At 42.2% G+C, this 21078-nt stretch overlaps 1 protein-coding gene across 2 annotated transcripts; it reads right to left on the bottom strand.

Annotated features, from left to right (window-relative positions):
* Window positions 1–6904: 6904 nt before the first annotated feature.
* On the bottom strand, window positions 6905–18703 carry LOC117852328 (urease). Of its 2 annotated transcripts, none has more exons than XM_034734371.2 (19): window positions 18463–18703; window positions 17217–17389; window positions 16541–16614; window positions 16156–16201; window positions 15897–16002; window positions 15525–15667; window positions 14750–14860; window positions 14448–14611; window positions 13984–14359; window positions 13786–13894; window positions 13371–13510; window positions 12522–12659; window positions 12355–12446; window positions 11054–11183; window positions 10820–10978; window positions 9430–9612; window positions 8749–8883; window positions 7601–7672; window positions 6905–7224 (listed from the first exon to the last, which is right to left on the bottom strand). In XM_034734371.2, exons 2-19 carry the CDS (start codon window positions 17340–17342, stop codon window positions 7003–7005), a joined length of 2526 nt encoding a protein of 841 aa, XP_034590262.1. In that variant the 5' UTR covers window positions 17343–17389; window positions 18463–18703; the 3' UTR covers window positions 6905–7002. The 2 variants fall into 2 exon arrangements, with proteins under 2 accessions (XP_034590262.1, XP_034590261.1); XM_034734370.2 differs by lacking the exon at window positions 18463–18703 and adding an exon at window positions 17478–17669.
* Between the last annotated feature and the right edge of the window lie 2375 nt (window positions 18704–21078).

Raw genomic sequence — 21078 nt, 5'->3', positions numbered from 1 at the left:
GAAACCATAATACAACTCCTTGCTATTATTTCTGTCCAAGGCATCTATGCGGACACCATTATTCTAATTCGTGCTTTTCTGGTCCTGGGCTCTCATGTAAAATGTATAACCATTTATCTCATAGCCTTGGAATTTGACGATTGTGCTAGCAGGTCCCCTGGCTAACCAGGCAAGCTGTGAGTGAATCTTAGAGTTACCCATAAGTTGTTGGCGCAACCAGGAGGAAAAAGTTTCCATGTGATGACGGGTAAACCAAGCATCGGATTTGGTCAGGTTTTTGTAAACTACCATATGCCTGTGCTGCTCAATATACGGAGACACAAAGGATGACTGTTGTAGAACAGTGTAGTGTGCCTTGTCGAACAAATCAGTATCAATGCTGAAACTTGATTTCCTTCCAAGGGTGCCCATTCCTCGGAGCCTCCCCTCGTGGTGTGAAGTTGGAACCCCAATCGAGTCAATTGAATCAATAAAATCAACACAAAACTCGATCACCTCCTCTGTTCCATATCCCTTGGCAATGCTTCCTTCTGGACAGGCACGATTAAGAACATAGTTTTTTAGAACTACCATAAACCTCTCGAAAAGCCACATATTGTGCAGGTATACAGGTCCGAGAATACCAATCTCTTTTACTAGGTGAACCAGTAAGTGCGTCATAATATTGAAGAAGGATGGTGGAAATAACAACTCAAAACTGACAAGACATTGCACCACATCGTTCTGTAGCTTTGATAGCTTGGATGGATCGATTGCCTTCTACGAAATCGCATTGAGAAACGCTCATAGCTTTTCGAGCGGCAACCGGATATTTTCTAGTAGAACACCCCTCAGTGCAACCGGAAGCAATTGGGTCATCAACATGTGGTAGTCATGGGCCTTGAGATTTGTAAACTTCTTTTGTTTCATATTTATTATTCCCTTTATATTCGAGGAGTACCCAGATGAGACATTCATACTATTCAAGCATTCAAACACGCTATCCTTCTCTTCCTTGCTGAGAGTGTAACTGGCAGGACGTAAGTAGTGCTGTCCATTATCTCGCTTTTTGGATGTAAGTCATCTCGTTGCCCCATGGCTTTTAGGTCCTGTCGTGCTTCCAATGTATCTTTCGAGGTCCCATAAACATCCATGAAGCCTAGCACGTTCACGCAAAGATTCTTCGTCAGGTGCATCATGTCTATTGCGTTGCGAACCTCTAGGATTTTCCAATAAGATAGCTCCCAAAATATTAACTTTTTCTTCCACATGAGTGCATGTCCGTTATCGTCGTTTGGAACAGGTTGGCTACCAAGACCCTTTCCAAAGACTACATTTACATCTTTCATCATCTCGAAGACACACTTTCCATTATGGTGTGCAGGTTTTTTACGATGGTCTGGCGCCCCTTTGAGTATATGCTGTCTGTGTCGTCTAAACAGTGGGTGCATGCCCGATATCCCTTATTTGTCTGTCCTGAAAGGTTACTCAATGCAGGCCAATCGTTGATGGTTACGAATAACAGTGCTCGTAGATTAAAGATCTCTTGTCTATCCTCATCCCACACACGTACACCTTCTTCCTTCCAGAGCTGTAAAAGGTCATCAACCAACGGTCTTAGGTACACGTCAATGTCGTTGCCGGGTTGTTTTGGGCCTTGGATAAGCACCGTCATCATAATGAACTTCCGCTTCATGCACAGCCAAGGAGGAAGGTTGAACATACATAGGGTCACAGGCCAAGTACTATGGCCACTACTCAACTCACCGAATGGATTGAATCCATCAGTACTTAAACCAAACCTTATGTTCCTTGCTTTACTTTCAAAGTCCGGGAATGCTCTATCAATTGATCTCCACTAGGCCCCATCTGCGGGGTGTCTCAGCATCTCATCTTCCATACGTTCTTCTTTGTGCCATCGCATCAACTTAGCATTCGCCTTGTTCCTGAACAAGCGCTTCAAGCGTGGTATTATAGGGAAATACCACATCACCTTCGCGAGAACTCTCTTCTTGGGAGACTGCCCCTCGACATCACCAGGATCATCTCGCCTGATCTTATACCGCAGCGCTTCGCAGACGGGGCAAGCATCCAATTTCTCGTATTCATCACCACGATCGAGGATAAAGTCATAGGGCATGCGTGTATCTTCTGAACATCCAATCTGAGAGGGCAAATAATCTGTTTAGCTTCATATGTTGTGGACGGTAATTCATTATTCTCGGGAGGAATCTTCTTGACAATGTTCAACATCCCCTGAAATGCCTTATCGGACACACCATTTTTTGCCTTCCATTGCACAAATTCTAGTGTCGTACCTAGTTTTTTATAGCCCTGCTGGCAACCTGGGTACAACAATTTTTTGTGATCATCTATCATGCGCTGCAACTTTGCTGCTTCCTTCTCAGTTTCACAATCTCTGTGTGCATCTCGTATCACCTAACCAAGGTCATCAGTAGGGCCATTTTCTGCAAATTCATCTTCATCAGCCTCGCCCATTGTAGTACCTGCAAAAGCTTAGCCTGCAACCCAGTCCGGAATGGTGTCATCTTCCTCCTCCTCCTCGCCATCTTCCATTACGACCCCTCGTTCACCGTGCTTGGTCCAAACCAAATAGTTAGGCATGAAACCGTATTTAAATAAGTGGCTGTGAATAGTCCCCCAGGAATCCTTTGAATACTCCTTCTTGTTATTGCATTGGAAGCATGGACAACATACGAACCCATTCTCTGGCTTGTTCGCTTTGGCCACTTCGAGAAAATAATGCAAGCCATCAATAAACACCTTGCTCTGCCTGTCTGCATTATACATCCATTGCCGATCCATCTGCATCGTATTGCGCATGAAAATGGATTACACTTGACAATGGATTACGCGTGAAATTTGATTAAACATCCAAACAACATGGTACAACACAACAACATGAAAATCCAAATACACATATTTAAATTAAAGATCCAAACAACATGATACAATACAACAAGCCATCCACTGGTTATTATCTAGGAGGACTTTAAGCATCCTTGGACGGTGAAGACGAAGGTTCTGCTGACCCAGCCTCATCCTTAGGTTTATTTGTGCCGCCTGAAACGGTAGTACTAAGTGGACGTGAAACACCCGGGACTGAGGGTGGAGCATAACAACCACCAATAGGAGGTTCCTGACCCGCGGCAACTGCTTCTTCATGACATTGCTGGAAATAACGAAGCATTGTTTTTTCTAACGCGCTCATTTTCTTCGGCTTATGCTGAGGGTCAACTATGATTTTCCCCTTGCCGAAAGAGGAACCACGATCGCCCCACCATCACCACTTCCTCCAGTAGCAGAAGTCATCTATGTACAAAAATTATTACCTTAACAATGCATAAGTTGTTGAACTTGAAGATCGTGATCATCTCGCGAGCATGTCCTCAACTGGGCAGCACCGCACTTCGTCATGAAAGAGGTTCGATTCTACGGAAAATGGGACACGGTCACGATGTACGTACCCACTCTTTCTCGTAGAATCGAACCTCCTTCTTGACATACGTTGCTGCTCGGCGGAGAACATCCTCGCAGAGATGACCACAGTATGCAAGTTCAACAAGTATGGATTTGAAAAACCTTATTGAATTTGATAAGTTCAACAAGTAGCAGAAGTCATCTATGTACAAAAATTCTTTCCTTACCACTGCAGAAGTTGTTTAACTTGAAGACCGTGATCATCTCGTGAGCATGTTCTCAACTGGGCAGCACCGCACTTCGTCATGAAAGAGGTTAGATGCTACGAAAAAGGGGACACGGTCACGATGTCCGTATCCACTCTTTCTCGTAGAATCGAACCTCCTTCTTGACATACGTTGCTGCTCGGTGGAGAACATCATCGCAAAGATGAACACGATATGCAAGTTCAACAAGTATGGATTTGAAAAACCATATTGAATTTGATAAGTTCAACAAGTAGCAGAAGCCATCTATGTACAAAAATTTTTATCTTAGCACTGCAGAAGTTGTTGAACTTGAAGACCGTGATCATCTCGTGAGCATGTCCTCAACTTGGCGGCACCGCACTTCGTCATGAAAGAGGTTCGATTCTACGGAAAAGGGGACACGGTCACGATGTCCGTATCCACTCTTTCTCGTAGAATCGAACCTCCATCTTGACATAAGTTGCTGCTCGGCGGAGAACATCCTCGCCGAGATGAACACGGTATGCAAGTTCAACAAGTATGGATTTGAAAAACCTTATTGAATTTGATAAGATAAACCGTCTAGACAAGGTAGCATCATTCTTAAACCACTGCAAGAATGCATACTATATATGTAATCTCCCTCACATTCTAGCTCAAAATACCTCTCCATTTTCTACTTCATCACATTCTAGCAAATAATCTTTCCATCTCCAAAGCATAAATCAAAGCATAACACGAGGATAAAGTAGCAAACCTTCACAACACTTGTGTTGGCTGAGTGAAATTCCCACGAAATAGAGAGAAAAAACTTCGGGCAGCACCTCCCTTGCTTCGGCACCACCGGAGAATAGGTGAAGCTCAGCTCTCTGTCTATGTGCTGGACTGGCTCGGGCTGGAGGAGGAAGAAAGGCCTCTGTCTTGGTATATAATGGGATGAGTTTTTATCCCGGTTAAAAACTCCAACCGAGACAAAAAGAAACACCTTTTGTCCCGGTTGAAAGTTTACTCCCGGTTGGAACCTCTAACCGGGACTAAACTTTTTGTCCCGGTTGGAGGCTCCAACCGGGATAAAAGGGTGGCTCTTTTATCCCGGTTGCAGCCTCCAACCGGGACAAAAGGGTGCCGCCACCGATGTCCCGGAACTAGCCGTTGCAACTGGGACTAAAGGGGGGCCTTTAGTCCCGGTTGAAATTAACAACCGGGACTAACTCTCCCCTCCATTTTTGCCTACCGTGGCGCACCCCCTTTTGTCCCGGGCCAACTTTAAACCGGGACAAAAGGGGGCGCATCGAAAGCCAATTCTCTACTAGTGGGAGGCATCCATAGCCTAAGATGTATATAAATTTGGATTTGTCGATGCAGCACGCAGCCACATTGGTTCATGCAAGATCATTGCAAGAACCAAGTTGAGATCTGCAAGCTGCAAAGTCGGGTTCATTGCAGCCACATTGGATTGAACCCGGCAAATGAAGCCTGAGTATTAATGGCGGTGCATCTGCTGGAGACGAAACATGCCGTGAGATGGCGACCGTTGCTGGAGGTTGCCGCGCCACCAGCTCGGCTCGTCCTCGCCCCTTGCTCAGTCTTCGCCGGCAGGCAGCGTTGGCCGCAGGGGCAAGCATGCGGCAGCGTCCGCGGGGGCCAGCATGCAGCGGCGGCGGGCGGAGCGGCGGCCGGTGTGCAGCTCCGCACTCCACCTCCACCTCCAGGCCTCCGGCAGTCAAGCCCTCCTCCACCACGTCAGCTCGTCCTCGTCACCGACGCTTCTCCCTGCCCCCGCACTCCATGAGGTAGCAAAAGCCAACAACAGCACGATGACATGCTAGCAGTCAGTAACTCAGTACCCAGATTCCAGAGTTCTACACCCCAATCACTTAGATAGTGTTTGGTTCGTGCTAAGGTAATGTAAATGCAAAGGGAATCAGATTACAGTGTATTTGGAGGTGGAATAGGTGATTGCCCTCTTTGTTTGGTTGCACTCTAGTAACGTAATCAGATTACTGTGTGAGTGCTATATCTGATTACGGCGGGGGAGGAGGGGTAACAAGCTTGTATAGATATTATTTAGGTAAGGGATTCGATTACAGTGTCAATTGATTACAAACCACCGCAACCAAACATATGTAATGGGATTTGTTACCTTCACTAATCAGATTACGTTACATTTGAGCTAACCAAACACTACCTTAGTTTGTATGGTCGTCGGAGTTCAGACTTCATAGATTTAAATAAATCTAAATTGTTTGCATTGTGAATTTGTCCTGTGGCCAGTACGCCTGCTTGTGTCTGGCACTTTGGTTATGCAATCAGATTTGTGATATGCCTTCCAGTCATGTAATACTTATGAAGTGTGAACTTCTCTATTTGAATTTGTGGTTGGCGTATTAAACACTTAGCTTGGATTGCAACTACTACAGTTATCTAATTGTGTTACTTATGAGTTATAAGCATATTTTTCCCATGATCAACTATGTTCTTATAATGCCCTTAAAAAACTATGTTATTACAATATGTAGTGTTAATCATCACTGGTATATTGGACTGGTTCAAAGTATTTGTGGCTGGTTCATGTCAATGGTTCAAAGTTATTGGACTGACGGTTCAGCCGGTTCCTAGTGGTTGAATCAATGAACCATTGAACCGACGCTCTTACCGGTTCAATTATCGATCCGATCCTAATAACTATGTTGTAAAGGACAAAGAGTATTACAGATGCACATGCTTGCGTGTGGCATGAGTGGTGATGTGCGTGGTCACTGGGTCATTTGTCCTCCATTGTAAGGAGTTGATCATGACATTGTTTGGACCCATAATGTTTTGATGTTACCTACTCCCTCCGTTTCAAATTATAAGTTATTCCAACTTTCTTGGGAGTCAAAGCATCTCATGTTTGATCAAATTTATACAATAAAGTATTAATATTCATGATACCAAATAAGTACCATTAGTTTCTTCATTAAAATATTTGCATAGTATATCTATTCGGTACCATAAATCTTTGTGATCTTCTCTATAATTTTAATCAAATATAAAATAGTTTGACTCTCCAAGAAAGTTGGAATGACTTATAATTTGGAACGGAGGGAGTATTACATTGCCTCCAATATTTTAAATCATATGCCAAACCTATACATAAGAGCCAGTGCATAAAAGCAGAATGGTGCTTGCACTAAGAATTGGTGTTGCTAGATTTTATATACTATTCTATTTGCGCGGACCCAGCTCTTCTATAGGATCAACCTTAAAAATGCATGGAACGGGTAAAATGAGTCCATTTATTGCATAGGAACGGGGTTTCTGACCACATTGCAAGGGCCCTAATGCACCTTCTTGAAAAAGCAAATTGTTGATTCTAGAATAGGAAGTAATTCCGAGATAGTGGTACTGTGGGCGCCGGTTGGCACGTCAAAACCTCTCCATCAGCAGTAACTGTGTAGGTCTCAGGGTCAACTTCTATTTTTGGAAGCGCGTCATTGAGCTTCAAGTCCAGCTTTGTCAAACATCGAACACCACTAACAGCTTCCACCCTTTTTTCCAATTTGTAGTCTGTTGCAACTCCAGCTTCTTTAGCAACCTAAAGATTGAGAAATTGATCTGTCAGCCATTGTAGATTGGCAAGAGCAGACAACAAGATTCAAGCTTTTTTTTCTTTTCCTTGATGTGCAACAGATTTCCTGAAGCCATGTTTTCTCAGGAGTTTGTGCAGTCGGATTGGTTGTTGTAACCAAAGATATCGCTGAAGTTATTTAGATCAGACATATAGAACTGGTATGGAAAAAATTATCACAAAAAATACTCACATAGTTTTTACAAATAGAAAATAATAGTTTAACGATTGAAGTCACATTGTATTTATTATGAAAAGTCAAGAATGTCATTTTTCTTGATTGAGATGGAACCAAACAATGTTGTTCATCCATAATATATTAGAACAGGTGCAGTTGATCTACCTTGCTCACAAATGCAATCGAGTTGGAACTTCCAGCCTTTCCAAATGCACCGAACATAGGACGCATCATAACCTGCATCAAGAAAAAGATGATGCATGCTGTAACTTGAGCAAACATGTTGTGTATACATGTGCAAATACATTCAAATAGGATGCTCTCAACTTCATCATAGTTGACAAAATAACAATTTACATTTGGGGAAGATCCATTTCACTACCCCTGAGCGCTAGGGGGGGGAACAAACGCCCCGTTAAATAAAATACTAAATCATCTAACTCCCCAGGGCTATTCAAATTGGACAGTTTAATCCCCTAGTGGAATTTGTATTTTTTTCTCTCCTAGAAGTGTTTGGATTCAAATTTTGTGGGGTGGTGGTTGACACCATACTATACCTTATGCTACATAAACATATTAGAAATTATTTTTGTGATTATTTTCATAGTTGAGAGCTTGAGAGCATCTTATACTACTGTTACCCTTAGATATGAAAATGCAAGGAATGTAATCTAAAAAGGTTGGCAGAATATTTTTCTAACATAGGTTATGATACCATTTTATTTTCTCAAACCTGCAGGAGAGCTGTGTATATTTGTATTAAGAGGAAAATACAATGCACCACATCACCTTGGACCATAGTGAGGTGTGCAGGGTTCAAAAAAAAGTACTTAACTGAAAAAAAATACAGATAGCAAGGCCTGACCAAAAAATAAAAAACTACCACCTCTAAACCCCAATTCTTCTTAGATTCAGGGCTGATAACCCTCTGGCTCCAGCCAATTGCCAGAGGTGGGATTCATCCCTGAAAGCCTGAAAAGCTCCCTGAAGGTTTGGATCGGAGCCATCGAAAACACAAGCATTGCGGTGTTTCCAGATAATCCAAGCTCCAATATTTAACTTATACAGGGTGGAAAAAATACACATATTTTCTCGAACACATATCATTAGGAAAAAATACACATATCATTAGGAGGTGAAATTGATCCATCAAAATAACTCAAGGGATAAAACAAATCAAAATTTTGTAAAAATGGTCAAATGGACAAAGTGAATTAGGGTAGCAAAAATGACTTTTCCTTTATGTTTATGCGAATAAATGGAAACATCATGGTAGAAGAATGTTCAAAGTATCTCAAGAAAGTAGTCCATACAGGTTCAGGTGTTGGAATACTAGCATTGGGATCACCCATATTAGCCCATGCAATTGTGCCTCCCTTTACAACCAGTTCTGGTTTAGCACCAAAGAAAGATGGTTTCCAAAGAACAAGGTCAGCTAATTTTCCCACCTGTCCAAAATATGTAGGATCAGTTAGACCTTTAATTGAGATACTAATAGAGGAAATGCTTAGCCAGTGTCTCACTGGGTCTGATTACATATGGTAGGGATATTAATAATTAGGATTATACTAATTAATGGTAGAACCAGTTGCACCTATGCAGAAGATAGCTATTTCAGAAATAACAGTTTGTTGCCTTGTTCCTGATGCAGATAAGTATTTCTAGATTAACAGTGACAACTCATACAGTTGCTGGAACAAAGGCTCTGGTAAAAAATAGAGGAAAACTGATATAAAAAAGTTATTTTCTACATTTTATTTTTTAAAAAAAATCTTCATTGCATGAGTTTACCTGCTACATTGAGGAAATAAGGAAAATTACACATTGGTTTATTCAACATACGTCAGGAATATCAAAGTAGACAATTCTTTCTTCTTTGATAATACAATTTTAAGATATATACAGCATAAGCTAGCATTTTCTAACTTTAGTTCTTCAGTGAATAAGGAGCATATATATAGAACTTTTTTCTCAGTAATAAGAGAAGCACATACCTCAACAGAACCAACGAAGTCTGAAAAACCATTTACTATTGCTGGATTTATGGTGTATTTTGCTATGTATCTTCTTATACGGAAGTTGTCATTGTCCTGGGCAGTATCAGACTCACCAGATCCATGTAACCTACCTCTTTGGACTTTCATCTTGTTTGCAGTTTGCCATGTCCGGGTTATCACCTAGAAAGCCGATGTTCAAACAAACATAACTGAATCAGTGCAGCTGTAATGTCATCACCTAAAAAGCAGTTACTCGTTGGAGGAGCATACTCCTCAACCAGTCAACCTACAGGCATAAATTGCTCCAATTGTTTCACCATGTCTTCTCCGTGAAAGAAAAAACCCACTGGGTTAATCACCTTTGCCAGATTGTTAAGCTTCTAGGTCAAGGTCAAACCTCCAAACAAGTCCTAAATATGTTTAGAGTATAAACTTTGAAATCAAGGTATATAACAGCTTGAAATAATTTGTTAAAAGAGGATACAAAATAACACAGATGTGCCTAGACTTGCTACTGCTTATGCGCACTATATATCCACCAATAATACTACCGTCCATGACAGAAATCGACTCAGATGTTCACAGATTACCTTTGTGTGTTAGGGGGTGTTTGGATACGAGGTGCTAAATTTTAACAGTGTCACATCGGATGTTCGGATGCTAATTAGGAGGACTAAACATGAGCTAATTATAAAACTAATTGCAGAACCCTGCGCTAATTCGCGAGACGAATCTATTAAGCCTAATTAATCCATCATTAGCAAATGGTTACTGTAGCACCACATTGTCAAATCATGGACTAATTAGGCTTAATAGATTCGTCTCGCGAATTATACTCCATCTGTGCAATTAGTTTTCTAATTAGCCTATGTTTAATACTCATAATTAGCATCCAAACATCCGATGTGACAGATGTTAAACTTTAACATGGTGTTCCCAAACACCCCCTTAATAAAAATATAGTTTGCACTCAACAAATTTAGCTAGTACAGTGGTTCCTTCAAACCGTCTTCCAGCTATGAACCTCGATTTTGTCCCGAAGGTGGATAGAAGAGATTTTTGAAAAAAAAAATATCCTTCAGTTGTCCTCAGTATTGGCCTTTCTGCTTTTGGTTAACTAAAGTTCCTAGGCCATTCCCCTGCTTCATGTACTACGGTGCTTGTCAAGCACGCTGTGTCATTACCACATCACCAGCTCATATAAAGAGGAATTTAGTATAGTGCTTGCCAAGCACTATACTGATTGTGTTCAGTAAATTTGCACTAGCATGTACAAAGCAAGTACTTTCTACAGGTAATCTATGGGTACTGAATGGGCAAGGAGGTCCAGGCTTTCAACAAACTTTAGTAACAGAAGCTATGGATTTAGGATAATCATGTAACAGACCTCTCCAATGCGCCCCATGGCCTGCGAATCAGATGATATAATACTTATGGCCCCCATGTCATGCAATATGTCCTCAGCAGCAATTGTTTCAGCTCGAATTCTAGACTCAGCAAATGCTACATCTTCTGGGATGTTTTTATCCAGGTGGTGGCAAACCATCTGCACTATAACCAAAACATATTACCATCATATTTGCACACATTGTCTACCGTATTGGCTTGGATAATTATGTACCAGCATGTCAAGGTGCTCATCTACAGTGTTTGTAGTAAATGGTCGGGTCGGATTTGTTGAAGAGGGCAACACATTTTTTACCCCACACACTTTGATGATATCTGGAGCATGACCGCCACCTGCACCTTCGCTGTTAATTAAGATGTAAGAACATGATAAGAAAATTGAAAGGTTTATTTAGTAACATCTATCCCAGGTAAATATTGAAACTACAAAGTAGAAAAATTATTAAGACAGAAAATTTGTGTGCTCACAATAAAAGGTCCATCTAAATAGTGCAAATGTGCCAAGCTTCTTGTGGTGGACCGGTTAGAGCGTTGAACTCCGGGAGTTTATCCCGACCCAGGTTCGAAGCACGACACCTTCTTAGAACAAAGCCTGAGGGGAGTCTCCTCCCGTGGTCGAGTTTTTTTTAATAGTGCAAATGTGTGGTTTTGGACCTCGTTTATGTTAGTGGCTGAATTGCCCACCTCTCCCGATCAGCTTAAACGTTTGGGTTGAACTTGTTGGTGTACACAACTCAATATGCTATCAGGACCAGAAGTCTCGAATTTGAATCCTGGTGGGCGCGATTAAATGAAATAATTGCAGTTGACTCCAATTTCCACGTATGCAGTCTAAGGGTGCCTGCACCTGAGGGGGAGTGTTGGAGTATAAGTGAATTGCCCGCCACTCCTTATCAGCTTAAGCTTTTGGGTTGAACTGATTGGTGCATGCGACTCAATAGTTGGCTAAAGCACTAGCGAGGCAAGGTCGCAGGGATAGAGGAGATTGCAAAGATATAGATTGATCTAACACTTGATTAATCAAAACGGATGCTATTTTCTCTCCCTATACAATGGTAGTAGAGCCATCTCTAAACTCTTCAATCAATTTAGAATCATCTAAGTAATGACATTTACCTTTAACATTGTTTAACAAACTACGATACTTATATGCCTTTTATGCTCCAGGAACAGGCTGATCTTCTTCCTCAGAAGTGAGCTCCACATGATAGATCATGCACTTAAGTACTTCGACAATGATATATCAATGCTAAGGGTATAATAGTCAAGGGCAATATTGTAATCTCCTAGTCTAGGGTTCCCCTCATGTGTCTCTCATGTACTCTATATATAGTGCCCATTGGGGCTCAATATAATTATCCATTCAACCTCTATTATTTGTAACAATCAAAATTTCTTAAAGAAAATATTTTGAGGGTATGTTCTATGACAAAGGATATATTTAGATGCAAATCATACCTATATAAGCATTAAACAAAATAGAACGTTCGCATTAAACTACTCTGCATTGCATACCTGTGATATGTATGTATGGCTCTATCTTTAAAAGCTGCGATTGTATGTTCCACGCAACCTGATTCATTTAAGGTATCTGTGTGGATATTAACCTGTCAAAATCAGGTAAGCATAGAAATAAGTAAACTGTGGTATAACAGAAACGATAGACAACATTAGACACTTACCTGAATATCAAAATCTTCTGCAACAGACAAACAATTATCAATCGCAGCTGGGGTACTTCCCCAATCCTCATGCAGCTTCAAGCCCATTGCTCCTGCTTTAACGATTTCAGCCAATCCCTCAGGTTTTGCAGTATTTCCCTGCACAGTTTCGCAAGGAGAATATGGAAAAACAGATTTAGAACAATGATAAAAAATCACATCCCTTCAATGTTTTAGAGGATTAGTTCAACAGGATACTCCCTCCAGTCACAAATATGTCAAGTTTTGGACATCGACGCGGTTTCCTGGACATAACTTTTACCCCTACTTTTTGCTACAGTATTTTTGTAACACATACCAAAAGTATATTATTATGAAACTATTTTTGATGCAAATGTGCTTGTATCAATTTCAGACACCCAAACTCAGCTTATAAAAAGTAATTTACAGTAAAAATTTGGAATGATTGACTTCAGACATCGCAAAGCAGGAATCTTGTCCTTTCTTTCCACCCACACAACTATTATTTGTGACTGGAGGGAGTACATTCTAGCAATATTTTAGTTCTCATAATACAGGGGAAGCAATCACATAGTAACTTATTGGTACCCTCAAGTGACTACAGGGCCGTATTTTGTTTTACATTTTTAATAAAAAGATGACTGGAAGAAATTCATCAGCTGTTTTCTTATTTAACATAAAAATGATTTGTAGGAAGTGCTAACTATTAAGCTTTACAACTTAAAGATTAATATCATCACATGTTCAAGGCCCCACCCCCAAAAAAACATTGAAAATGCAGAAGATATTGTATGCTTTATGTATGAAATACTGAATTCTGTTATTTATTTTCCCAGCACACAAAATTACCTTGCCTGTGAATCCCATGTTAATTGGCAATTGATCGGTGGACTGCAACATTAATTTCATTTGAGATGGTGCTGGAGTGCAAGTTGTGGCACAAGTTCCATGTGCTGGTCCTGTTCCACCACCCACCAATGTCGTGATGCCTACACAAATAGAGACCTAAAGATCTCAAGACATATCACTGACTAATCCTGGCTGCATGGTACATAAGACATGCATCCCATTCGAAATAAAAATATCCTTTCATGTGTGATTAATGCTTTTCAACCATCAAGAATTTACAGGCAATCCAGGCTCTGCCTGGAATGATTTATGCCAGTGTCGACACCCTTTGTTTGTTAAATGATATGAAATTATCAAGATAATCCAATGATGTGTAGTTGGCTTGCCCCTAATCTGTAGTAGAAGTGAAGCCTACCGCTTGCGATTGCCTCTTCTGCCAACTGAGGACATATGAAGTGAACATGGCAATCTATGCCACCAGCAGTTACAATCATGCCTTCAGATGCAATAACTTCAGTATTGACCTGAAACAGTTTTTTGGTATAGAAATGAATAAAAAACATTTCTTTTCTTTAGAAACTTAATACAAAATATTAAGGATAAAGTTAGTTACCCCCACAATCATGTTGCTATGAACACCATCCATGACATCAGGGTTTCCACCCTTTCCAATAGCAACTATAAGTCCACCTTTTATACCAATATCAGCCTTGTATATTCCTGTATAGTCAATCACAACAGCATTTGTTATAACTGTATCTAGGCAGGAAGATTCTGGGTACCCTGTAGCTTGTCCCATTCCGTCGCGTAGAACTTTTCCACCTCCAAATATGCATTCATCACCATAAACAGCAAAGTCCTTTTCAATCTCAGCAAAAAGATTTGTATCACCAAGCCTAATCTTATCACCAGTGGTAGGTCCATAAATGCTCGCATACTTCTCACGATCAACAGTACAGTCAAATGGACCATCACCAATAAAACCTTCCCTGGACACATATTTGAAAGATAAAATTAGGGCAAAAAATTAAGCAATTAACTTTGTCATGGGTCATCACTTAAATAGGAAAGAACAACCTTGCATCTGGATAATCTTCATGTCCAAAATTATTTGCATTAACCTTCTGCATCACCTCATTAATCTGTGAACTGTCAATAGGACCATTAGCAATGCCATTTCCACCTCTGATTACCTTATGACCTCCGATGCTTACAAGTGTAACATTTTTTGCATCCCCCGGCTGAAAAAATAAATAGATATCAGATTCTTGTTGGTTTTATAATTGGTATGTGCAGTATATTCATGAAACTAAGTAGGAGGCCAAATATGTTCAACCCCAGGCCTAAAATTTCTAAAAGCATGGATACAGTGAAATCACCTCAAACCGAACAGCTGTTCCAGCAATTATGTTTAACCTCATGCCATAGGCCCTTTCTCTATCAAAAACCAGGTAAGGATTGGCCTCTATAAAGTGGTAATGGCTTCCAATCTGCAAGGTCAAAAAATATTTGAAATTTGTCATTAAGATCAGAAGAGAGTCAAAAAAAATTTTAAAAAAAAAAATCTTATACCTCCAATAAATAGTAAATGAGGGTGTAATGCAATGTAAATTGAACTTGTTAAAAACAGTATTTACACTGCATCCAAACTGACAGTTGGATCAAAGCTGCATCTTAAGGAATAATTTAAATTTCTTAAATAATAAGGTTTAGCTAAATATTCAAAGAATGGCATTCTTAATAAATTTTATTTTTAAAATCGATATAGATGCAGAGATCATAATGTTACATTGATCCACATAGTTCCAAACATCCATACACATTCAACTAACATGGTGGAACAGGACAAATGTTCTCTGAACTTAGTAGTACTAACAACATTATTATGTGTTTGTCAGTTCAAAACTCATGTCCTGCTACAAGTGTATTGGGTGCTAAAACATTAGCCAAGAGGGATGGCATCATGCCATCGATTGGTTAACATTGAATTTAACTATTAGAGAGGCAATTTGGAAAACGAGTTTAAGCCTATCTCTTCAAAAGTTTAAATAAAACACAAAACAGCATTTTCATTTTGATAGGAAAAGGGAATAAAAAAGGAAATTTGTGCAGATTTGCACAAGGGTCCAAACAAAAATAACTAGGCGCCCTCACCTGAACAGGTCTGTCAGCCTTGTTAACAACCTTCAAAGTTAAAGCCCTGCGGTGAAGGTTTAGAACTATGCGACCAGAGCTGTAATGTATTTCACCAGGATAGTCTTCGACATCACCCCCGGAGAACTTTTCAGGTGAAGGCACTGCATCAGTTAAATAATATGGGGTACAGTTCTTTTTTCCACTAATGAAGTATTCTTGAAAAACAGAATACACCAAAGATTTTAGGAACATGCCCTAGAAAAAACATTATGAAACAGGTTGATCTCCACAGATTCCATCAACGCATTAATCAAAGAATTTTGTAACCATATAAGTCAGAAAAAAAGTTTGAACATAATTGAACCAATTATGCTGATCAGAGTCTTGGACCTGGGAGAAAAGAACCATGCAGTGCTAACTCCATATTTCCATCATCCAAAGAAATAGGGTCATGTACAGTAATTAGTTTTGTTCCGTCCACAAATGTTCCTTCAACCTAGATGAAATGATGACAATTGAGAAAACTTTTCAGATCTTTCTAAGAACAAATATGATTGTCTACTACTTTCTGATGTAACGCTTTTTATTAATGAAATCTGGATGCATATGTATAGAAATGGTAAGTATCATATAGTGTGGCAAAGAACACCTGTACAGTATGTAAAAGGTATGGAACAGCTGGAAGAACTTGTCTCCTGGGGGGAAGGTAAAAAGCAAAACTGTCAGAGCAACTGAAATATGTGAAGACAGTAGTCATAAGAGTAAGATTAGCAGTCTAAAAAAGGCATGAGATAAAAAAACTATAAATAAATTGCAGTAAGATATGTAGGCATTTCGTTGTGTTCATTACAAGTACTGGATGTACGATGAAGTGAGCTACTGTTAAAAATATTCACACCTAGTTTAGTATTTTTTCAAAAGCGGTTCAGTCTCCCATTATCATCTGAGTGATGCAATGCCAAGTTTTTATGTTGCAGTATTGGATGAACATAACAGTGCAGGAAGGGTAGCAATTCAGCAGAAGATAAACCCACCTGCCCAACAGCTGTTTCCCCAAGTCCATCAAGCATGTCACAGTTTTATCTCCATCACGGACAAACTCGAGAATCTGTGCCAGGAAGTAAGACTTAATTCAATCATATCAGCCAAATCTGGCAAGAAAAGTGTTCTGGGACCTTTTTTTCTTTTTTGTGAAGCAAAAGTGTTCTCGGACTAACTAAATCAGCAGCACTTAGCATGGGGGTCTAAATCTAGTCAGCATCTTCCCTTCCATCTGGGATCATTCCCCACTGCATAGCTTCTTCAAGAAAGCTAACTCCAGTTGAGAGCATGGCCGTGCAGAAGAGCTAGAAGACAAGACCAGAATCTGAACATCCACTGACCACTACATAGTAAAATGCCAGAACGGGGAATGTCTCTGCGTTCCTTTATGGCACAATACCTTGACATCATGCTATTTTTTTCCATTAAAATTAGGAAACCTCACTATGCACGTAGCAAGTCTTTAAAATAAAAAAAATACTATTCATGTAGCATCCCAACAGAGAACGCGCGGATCCAAACAAAAAATAAAAGGACTGGTCATAATTCCGCGTTGACTTTGTGCGTATGCGCACCAGAAACGTACTATTTCGTTTTGACTACCACAGCAGAGCAGGAGTGGAACTGGCGGCAGGGTGGGGGACGGCGGCGGCGTCCTGGTTCGCTCACCTGCGCAGCGATGAGCGCGACGGCCTCGGTGTAGTTGAGGCGGAGGCCCCGGGCAAGTCTCTTCTGCGCAAGGAACCCGGCATTGTGCAGGGCGAGCTTCTCCGCCTCCCTCGGCACCAACTTCATCCCTCCTCGCCCTCACCACCTGCGCTCGCCGCACCGGAACGCAGAATCTGCGGATGGGGCAAAGAGAACAAAGTCCGATTAGTCGCTCGTGATTCCTGTAAGGACGAAGGAAGCTAGCGAATTGCTCGGCGGTACTAGTGGGGAGGTCGACGACGCGACGGGGGATTGGAACGGCGCTCGTGATGGTCGTCGCAGCGCGGCAAGAAAAAAGGCAAATAAAGCGGAGGAGAAGTCGTCGCCGCCAGCGCTTGGGAATCTTGAGATTGGTCAGCTGGGAAAGAGCAGCTTGGCTGGAACGGTGTAATCTGCGGCCGCCCGTGCCGTCAGCGTCAGCGTGGGCCGCCCTACGCAGGCACATGGCCTCAGCATTTTCGGAGCTGGGTCCAGCTCTATCCTTCGTAACAAACCTGGGTGCGTATGAGAGAGTTTCCAACTAGAAAAATATACCGCACAGCGCCGCTGGTGGGGCGTCGAGTTGCTCGCTCGCACTAGCCACCTCAGGCCTCTTTGGTGATAGGACGGGATCGGCGTGGATAGAGTAAATTAAATCGAACTAAGTGCTCTAACTATCATTTTAATAGTTAAATTCCATCACTGCGTACTTAAAACAGTATAATCTAACGGTCTGTCAGGTAAATCCCGATAACTAACAAATTTTAGTTTGTATTTTATAGTTTTTCTAAATTTTAGTTTGTATTTTATAGTTTTTCTATGATTTACTGCATCGAGAAAAGGAAAAAAGCTTTTACATCTAAACCCTCAGAGACAATCTTCTTAAACAGATCTACCCTTTCTTTAATAACTAGCCGCCGGGATTTTGCACAAAACTCCCTGAACTCTCTTTTCTTTCACAAGGTCGCCCTTGCCAGGGCGACGGTGGTCGGGTTGACCGCCGGATATCTCGCCGGCGGCGAGCCGGCCGGCGAGGGAGACACTACGAGTGGCTTTTCCGTCACGAGACGCACCCAGGGCCCTAGCTAACACGAAGAATCCCTAACCCTAGCGTGCTGGTGGCGTGCCGCGGCGCTCGGTCCGGGGTCGTGGCGGCGCACGGCGGCGTTCCGGCCCCGGCGGTGTGAATCGAGGGTGGAGGGCGCGAGCATGGGATGGAGGAGATCACCAGATGTCGGTTTTGGGGGTCGGCTTGTGCGGGGAGGCGCCGGAGGAAGCCGTCGACGGTGGGGTGGAGCTCGGGCCGGCGGTGGCAAAGGCGGGTACGGGGGCTGGAATCCTCGGCGCCAGGAGCCAAGGCGGCGGACCAGAGGTGTCCGAGGGGTAGAGGAGGCGGCTAGGCAGGCGTGTACGGCGGTGATTTCAAGATGGTGGAGCGGAGGCGGCGGTGTTGGAGAGCTGAAGATGGTGTAGCTGAGATATCGGAGAGTGTTTCTTGAGATTCGCTATGGTTTGCAAGTTATAGAGCCCCAAAGTTTGGCAAAATTCGGCCAAACACTGAACTTTTCAGAGTTCATATTAAATTTTGCCGGCCAAAGTCGACTTTTAAATGGCTTCGGGCTTGAATTGAGCACAACAACTCCATTGCTGTGTAGAACACCTATAGAACTACAAATGTTGGTTTGGTTCATGGTTGTCTTCGTAATGAAAAACTAGAGATCAAGAGCTTCAAGTTCCAAATTTGTCACTGAAACGCCAGACTTAGAATTTTCTCTCAAGTTGGAAAGCATGAGAGGTTTGACCAGATTTGACAAAGGATTTGAGCAATCAAAAAAAGTTTTCACAGGTCCAAAACACACCTACATGGAAGTATATACTTTATACTACAATTTTCATGTTGGACAAGAGTTAGGTGTTTAAAAAAATTAATTTTTAATTAACAGCCAGAAATAGTTTTTTTAGACCAGGGAATTCATTCATTATGAATTCATGATCATGAGCATGGTTACAATCAGACTCAAGGTATCGCTGCACGCATGATGGAACTTGGTGCCACTCACCCATCACACACTCACTAGATACCTGTTTGGCTAACTCATGAGCTACCAAATTACAAACTCTACTAGCATAGCACAAAGAGAGAAACTAAGGCCCTGTTTGGCATGACTCCAACTCCAGGTGGAGCTGCTCCACTCCAGAACTCCACATGGAGCCAGCTCCGCTCCAAAACTCCAGAACAAAAATGGGGTGTTTGGCTAGATGGGTGCTCTCAGCTCCAAAAAAGATCGATTTCAGTGTGGATTGCCATTGTTGCCGCCCAATTAAGGCCCCACTTGTCATCCTCTCTATCCCATCTTCTTCTTCCCCTTTTTCCACTGCACTGTGCCGCACACGGGAGACTCTCCACGGGCGGCGGGGTGGGCAGCGGGCGGTGGGGTGCGCGGCGACGGGCTGCGGGGCTGGGCGGCGACGGGCGCGGTGACGGGCGGCGGGGTGGGCGGCGACGGGGGCGGCGCTGGGCGGTGGGGCTGGGCGGTGGGCGGCGGGGTGGGCAGCGACGGGCGCGGCGGCAGGCGGCGACGGGCGGCGATGGGCAGGGCTCTGGTGGCGAGTGGGGCTCGGGAGAATAAAAGGGAGAATAGAATGAAACGTTTTTTTGTGTAACCAGTGGCATTGGTGGGTAATTACCCACCAACTCCACGAGGAGGTTCAAAAGAGAGGTTTCTGGAGCAGCAAAAGAGGTGCTCCAAAACTCCACCTCCATTTGCACTACAGCTCCATGGAGTTGGCAACTCCATGGAGTTTTGGAGTTGGGGTGTTTGGCTGAATTTTTTGATGGAGTTGCTGGAGTTTAGGAGTGGAGCCGTGCCAAACAGGACCTAACTAGAGAGTTACACAAGTTCTAAATCTCCCTAAGGATAGCAGCTACTGACGATCGCTGCTCATTTTCCACGCACAAGTTCTTGGCAATCTGTCTCAAAAACCACTCTCTGCAGGCCAAGGCTTCCATGGTTAGCGCATCCGTACAAAGGTCATACCATCTCGCCGAGCCTCCCTGGAAACAGCCATTGTGATCTCGCAGGACAGCTCCCATAGCTCCACCTCCATTTGAATAAAAGGCGCCATCAAAGTTACATTTGATCCATTCTTCCTTAGGTGGTTTCCATATAGGCAGCACTTTAGGCAACTGCACTTTCTAAGGGTGGAGTAGTTTTTTTTGAAGGAACAGGAGGGTGACCCCTACTGAATTTATTAAAGAGTTAAACAACCAAAAAAGGAAACAATTACAAGACAAGACCAAAGCAAAAGAAAACATGAAACAAAAACAAAAGAAAGAAAGAAAAAAGGTTCAAGTAACAAGGTTACAAAGAGTCTACCCCAAAGAGTCTACCCAGTCTAACATAAGGGATTGCATTTGGGTCCTGACCCTATGAAGGGCTACCAATCGAAAATCTGAAACAAATTTCCTTGTGACGTCCCTGATCATCGGAGCTGAATTGTTGAAAGTCCAGTCGTTTCTGTTTGTCCAAATACTCCATGTCATGAGGATTATGATTTCCATAAAGAATGGTAGTTGCAGCCGTCTTCGAATGGCATTGAAAATGGAAGTGACTGATCTGGTGGAAGTGTATGTAATACCCACTGAGCACCAACAAGCCTTGGTAAAATTGCATCGCAAGAAGAGATGTGCTGCTGTCTCGCGTTTTTGAAGGATACACATCTCACAAGTTGTAGATTCTAAAATCATGGACCTCCTGCTTAAGACATCTTTGGTATTGACTCTGTCTTTGATGAGTAACCAGAAGAAAACTTTGTGCTTCTTTTGACATGTGGACCTCCATAG

The sequence above is a fragment of the Setaria viridis genome, chromosome 4 (assembly GCF_005286985.2).
Source record: "Setaria viridis chromosome 4, Setaria_viridis_v4.0, whole genome shotgun sequence".
NCBI lineage: Eukaryota > Viridiplantae > Streptophyta > Magnoliopsida > Poales > Poaceae > Setaria > Setaria viridis.
This window is presented reverse-complemented; position numbering and strand designations above follow the sequence as displayed.